Consider the following 6596-nt stretch of genomic DNA (forward strand, 5'->3'; position numbering starts at 1 on the left):
AAAAGAGAGAAAAATTGGAGAAAAACCTTCCAGTTACATGCTATGGACACAAGCCCTTGTGTGAACTAACGTGAACATTAAGAATGAAAATTATGAACAGGAAGTTCTTTCTTTACAATGGTCTGCAACAGTGTAATTGTCAATTCCAAAAATGCACGCAAATAGGAAAACATCCACTGTAAATATTAAGGCAAAAAAAATGCTGTTGTCAGCTGAAAAGTTTTAAAATTCATATTAAAATGTCAACATGTAGAACAACACTGCTCAAAGGACAGCATTTCATATTTTTATTAAATGGATTTAAAATCATAACAAAAAGAATGTTGAAATTCCAACAGCAAAATTAACCTGTAAGATTGCAAGAAAATGTACAGCTTTTCAGTTGTCAGCTGGTAGCAGATTTCGCTATTTTAAACACAACTCTCATCAGCATGAAAATCGCCGATTCGATTCTTTGAACATCACACTGAGTTAGCTAACATGAGTCCATCTTGGGGGCTCCTAGTGATTCTCATATCCCTAGGCCAGGCAAAGTCCTGTCTAGATCCCTGTTCCTGATGACGACCAGTGACCTCCGCCAGAAACTGTTCTTAGATGAGACCAATAAAATAGGGCAGTGAGGGTGGATTTGGGAAGGGTTACAACCGTGTTAGTAGTGACAATCATCTCAGAATAATCAGAGTAGGAACTTTAATATAACACTCTAAACATGGGTGGAAGATGGCTTTACATGCAGTCAGAAAGAGAGGGTAAAGGCAGTGTGTAACACCAGTACTCCAACCTCCACATTTCTGCGGGGGGGCAGAAGGATTGAGGAGATTATCCTGTCAATTTGTTTCATCGAGTGGGTAAAACTGGTGAGGTGGACTGGAGCTTCGCTGTGAAAACAGGGTGGCTGTTTTCACTGTTGGAAAACCAGTAAGTTCGTTGGTAGCTAGCGAACATGAAAAAACTGAATGTTTGCAGAGCTTGGGATGTGACGATATCATGGTTACGATATGGCCCCGAGGCCATCCATCCAAACGCAACAGTGTGAGTCGGTAAATTGGAATCAATAGAAACCTCTGGGCTTTCTGGCAACTTTCCACCTGTAACCTATCCAATAGGGTTGGTTCTCAATGTTTTTGAAGCAACTGAGTCAACCACTCAATTGTACTAACAACTCACTTTGATCTTAGAACGTGCTGTTATCACCTGCACTAACAAGTTTCTTTATTTCGTTGGGTGACCTAGGGACCACAGTAATTGAAATATTATTTAAAAAGACTGCAATGGTGGAATTGCTGTATCCCTATTTTGTTGGTCTACCTTGATTATTTTGTTTCCAATTTAGGAATACACCCGATCTTACTGCTGCCGCAAGTGAGGAAGGAAGGAGTACATTTGCATTGCAATCTGTCTGTTCAGCTCCAGCACTGCAGCAAGAATCCCAATCTTTACACGTGCAATAGACACCAGCCAAACATCAACATGAAGCCTGTCACAAGTGATGGTCCCATTTGCAAGCTTCCGTTGCACAAATCTGTGGCACAGCAAATCGTTCTGAAGGTCACGCTGTTTCCATTAATCATTTTTGTAAAGACCTGGCCGCACAAAGAGGAAGCTATGCACCCTTTAATATAAAAGGTGTACTTGGCTGAGAAGAGAGAAACAGAAAATTACAGAAGTTCACATGATAGTAGATTGTGGATTAGCACGATTTAGAAACATCCCTACACAGATGAGACAAATCTATTCACCGCCAGCTTCCACACATAGAACCCTTGGATCACCTCCATTTAGCAGGAAGGATATGCCCAGAATAAATAGTGCTCCTGACCTCCCCAACTTGTCTTGGGCAAACCAACAGCTCAGTGTTGGGTCAGAAATATTGGCCACTATCTGATGATCGTGACAGAAGAAAGTAGACTTTCCAATTGCTTTACTTAGCACATATTTGTGGATAAGGAAAACATGTTCAGAACACTGCCATTAACTTAGAATTAACAGCACAGTAAATAGGCCATTCAGCCCCAATGAGGCTGCTGGCTGAACTCAAACGAAGCAAGATTACAGCAGGGAACTAGGAGCACTCAATCAGGCATGTGCAAATGGGCTGACTCTTGCTTTGGGTGATGGGCAAATCAGGCTTCCTGTTTGTCCTATACCCACTGTAGCATCCTCCCAGACATGGCCACATGGGATCTCAGTATGCCATTTAACACCTCAAGATGCTAAGATTTACACTGTGGAGATTCTTAGGCCACTTTCTTGACAAATTTCTCTGCACATTTAATCAGTTTGATCTGGGTTTTGAGAAATTGGTCTGCACTCCCAGCTGCGTTGTTCCTACTTACGGAAGGAGCCAACTTGTTTGTAACACTGTTCAGTCTCATTGCATTTTATAGATTCCAAGGGGTCCACGGTAGACCGTAAGTATTTTTTGTAGCACATTAGGGCTGAAGCTGTTTAGTGAAAACACAAAAGACACATCAGTGAACTTTACTGCCAAGACAGTAAGGCCCAACTATTAAATCCTTGGTGATAAAATCTCAACAGAATTAATTTAGATTTAAATTACATTAGAGGAGTGAATGGTGTCTTGATTTTGTCACTGGACAAGTAAATCCAAAGTTCCAGGCTAATGCTCTTGGAACATGACTTTACATGACAGATGGTGCAATCTGGAATTTGAAGCTAGATTAAATGAATTCATTGATAGTTGTTGTAAAAGCCCACCTGGATCACTAGTGTTCTTTGGGGAAGGAAATCTGCTGTCCCTACTAGGTCTGGATTCCAGACTCACAGTAATGTGGCTGACTCTGAACTGCCCTTTGAAATGGCCGAGTTGTATCAAGTTGTTGAAAAGCCTATGGAGGGGAAGAAATCAATTGACCATTGGCATCGCCCTGGGCATTGTAAAGAAAAAGGTAAAGCCCTCCTCACTATTGTCTCGGAACTCGAAGTAATATTGGGAGAGCTATCTCACAGCCTAGTTAATCATCCTGCCTAACATAGTTATACACTCAGAAATATACCTTCCACACAATGTCCCAGACAACATCAACAATGGGTATGGACTGGTGGTACAGAGCCAACAGAGATAGGGGCAAAGTGCTATACTGTTTAACAACACTTGGGAGAAGCAAAGGGTGGCAAGGGCACAGCATTTACTCTGGATAGAGGATTTCCACATCCATCACCAAGAGTAATTCAGCAACACCACCACTGACCAAACTGGTCAAGTCTTAAAGATCCATATGCTGCTACCATATGGATCTGTGGCAGGTGGTGATGGAACCAAGAGGGAAAAACACATTTCATCTCATTGTCATCAATCCACTGGCTGCAGATGCATCTGTCCATGGTAGTATCAGTAGAAGTGACCACCACACAGTCCTCACGGAGATGAAGTCTCCCCTTCACATTGAGCATTGGGTTGTGTGACACTATCAAAGGCTGAATGGGATCAATTTTAATCATATCTAAAAACTCAAGACTTGGCATCCATGAGGCACTGTGTGTCATCAACAGCAGCAGAATCATACTCCAACAATCTGCAATCTCATAGTCTGGCATAGCCCTCACGCAGGGAGCCAGGAGATCATCTGTGATTCAATGGAGAGGGCAGCAGGATATGCAACAAGTAGCAGTAAGTTTGCAGATGACACCAAAATTGGAGGTACAGCGGACAGTGAAGAAAGTTACCTCAGAGTACACGGGATCTTGATCAGATGGGACAATGGGCCAAGGAATGGCAAATGGAGCTTAATTTAGATCAATGTGAGGTGCTGCATTTTGGAAAAGCAAATCAGGGAAGGATTTATACACTTAATGGTAAGGTCCTAGAAAGTGTTGCTAAACAAAGAGACCTTGGAGTGCAGGCTCAAAGGTCCTTGAAAGTGGAGTCGCAAGTAGATAGGATTGTTGAAGGAGGTGTTTGGTATGCTTTCCTTTATTGATCAGAGCACTGAGTATAGGATTTGGGAGGTCATGTTGCAGCTGTACAGGACATTGGTTCGGCCACTTTTGGAACATTGTGTGCAATTCTAGTCTCCTTCCTGAAGGAAGGGTGTTGTGAAACTTGAAAGGGTTCAGAAAAGATTCATAAGGATGTTGCCAAGGTGTAGGGTTGAGCTATAGGGAGAGCCTGAATAAACTGGGGCTGTTTTCCTGGAGCGTCAAAGTCTGAGGGGAGACCTTATAGAAGTTTATAAAATCATGAGTGGCATGGATCAGGTAAGTAGACAAGGATTTTCCCCTGGGGGAATCCAGAACTAGAGGTCATAGGTTTAGGGTAAGAGGGGAAAGATATAAAAGGGACCTAAGGTGCAACTTTTTCACGCAGAGGGTGGTGCATGTATAGAATGAGCTGCCAAAGGAAGTGGTACAATGACAACATTTAAAAGGCATCTGGATGGGTACATGAAGAGGAAGAGTTTAGAGGGATATGGCCAAGTGTTGGCAAATGGGACTAGATTAATTTAGGATATCTGGTTGGCATGGACGAACTGGACCAAAGGGTCGGTTTCTGTGCTGTACATCTCTATGACTCAATGATACCTGGCATAACTCAAATTGAGGTTTAACCTGGTGAAGCTACCAAACAAGACTACTTACATGACAAGTCCTGCAAGCATTGTGCCATTGTCAGAATTACTCAGCAATTCCATAATCAACAGCTTTGTAGTCCTGCTACATTCAGTTGTGGATGGTTCTGGACAATTAAACAACCTACTGCAGGAGGGGATCCATTCTCAATGTGACCATGGCTCATAACACCATTGCACAACCTCACAAACTGACACAAAACACAGGTTTAATGCTGTCCACGCTGACAGGGCACAGCAGAGTGCTGTTGAGGATGGGCTACCACTACTTGGACCAGGTTTGGGTGGGTGGTGGTGTCACAGTCTAGTGATGACAGTCTAGTAAAGTTTGGACAGAGTGTGTCATACCATCATGGCATGCTGCACTCTGCACGATTGCAGCAATGAAGCGATGTGCTTGGTGCAGATGGAATGGGAACAGTCTTCAGAACAGGAAGAAGATGTCATTGTTTATGACACAGTTCAGTTACAATGGGTGCTACAAGCAAAAACTTTACTTATGCTCACTTACAAGAGATGAGACCTGGGTCCAGCAGACTGTAAAATTGTAGAGTGTAAAATACTCTGGTTATGACAGTGAAATCTTATTTGCATTTTCAAGGCCTCTATTAGTTTTGATTATGTTCCCTTTTGTTTGTTGTAAAGAAAGGCTCCTGTCTGTATTTGAGGAGAAAGTGAGGTCTGCAGATGCTGGAGATCAGAGATGGAAATGTGTTGCTGGAAAAGCGCAGCAGGTCAGGCAGCATCTAGGGAACAGGAGAATCGACGTTTCAGGCATTAGCCTGAAGAAGGGCTAATGCCTGAAACGTCGATTCTCCTGTTCCCTAGATGCTGCCTGACCTGCTGCGCTTTTCCAGCAACACATTTCCATCTCCTGTCTGTATTTGTCTAATTGTATGTAATGTTTCTCTGACTGGGCATTGGTAAGCTACAGTTATAAACTTAGCATTGGGAAAGGATAGCGCTTACTTAGAGGATGTTCAGGTTGGATGTGCCTATACACAGGTGGTGGGTCCACCCCAACTTATTTTTGTTTCTTGTTGGAATGCATCTATTCTGTGTACTTGAAATATCCCCTTAAATTTCCATTGACCTATCTCTTAACCTAATTTGCCAGCTCATTTTAGCTAGCCCTACTTTCTTGTCATAATTGTTGTCCTTATGTATGTTTAAAATATGAGTCGTAGACCCACTCTTCCCTCCATTGAATTGAATGTAATATTTAAATCATATTGTGATCACTGTTTCATAGAACAGACAACATAGAACAATACAGTGCAGAACAGGCCCTTCGGGCCTCAGTGTTGCGCTGACCTGTGAACTATTCTCAGCTCGTCCCCCTACACTATCCCATCATCATCCATGTGCTTATTCAAGGATTGTTTAAATCTCCCTATGTGGCTGAGTTGACTACATTGGCAGGTATGGCATTCCACATCCTTACCACTCTCTGCGTAAAGAACCTGCCTCTGACATCTGTCTTAAATCTATCATCCCTCAATTTGTAGTTATGCCCCCTCGTACACACTGACGTCATCATCCTTGGAAAAAGACTTTCACTGTCTACCCTATCTAATCCTCTGATCATCTTGTATGTCTCTATCAAATCCCCCTTAGCCTTCTTCTTTCCAATGAGAACAGACCCAAGTCTCTCAGCCTTTCCTCAGAAGACCTTCCCTCCAGACCAGGCAGCATCCTGGTAAATCTCCTCTGCGCCATTTCCAATACTTCCACATCCTTCCCGAAATATGGCAACCAGAACTGTACACAATATTCCAAGTGTGGCCGCACTAGTGTTTTGTATAGTTGTAGCATGATATTGCGGCTCAGGAACTCAATCCCTCTACAAATGAAACCTAACACACCGTGTGCCTTCTTAATAGCACTATCCACCTGGGTGGCAACTTTCAGGGATCTATGTACGTGGACTCCAAGATCCCTCTGCACATCCACACTACCAAGAATCTTTCCATTGACCCAGTACTCTGCCTTCCTGTTATGCTTCCC

The 6596-nt window shown here is 42.9% G+C and overlaps 1 protein-coding gene across 1 annotated transcript in view; it reads right to left on the reverse strand.

Moving 5' to 3' along the window:
• Positions 1-306: 306 nt before the first annotated feature.
• The window catches only part of LOC122541514 (protein Bouncer-like), a 13942-nt gene continuing 7652 nt past the window's right edge, over positions 307-6596 (reverse strand). The window contains exons 2-3 of the mRNA XM_043678336.1: positions 2337-2444; positions 307-1636 (exon numbers count right to left, since the gene is read on the reverse strand). Coding sequence (XP_043534271.1) covers positions 1437-1636; positions 2337-2444 — 308 coding nt within the window. The 3' untranslated portion in view covers positions 307-1436. The remainder of the gene's footprint in view (positions 1637-2336; positions 2445-6596) is intronic.

Source organism: Chiloscyllium plagiosum, chromosome 37 (genome assembly GCF_004010195.1).
Source record: "Chiloscyllium plagiosum isolate BGI_BamShark_2017 chromosome 37, ASM401019v2, whole genome shotgun sequence".
Taxonomy (NCBI): domain Eukaryota; kingdom Metazoa; phylum Chordata; class Chondrichthyes; order Orectolobiformes; family Hemiscylliidae; genus Chiloscyllium; species Chiloscyllium plagiosum.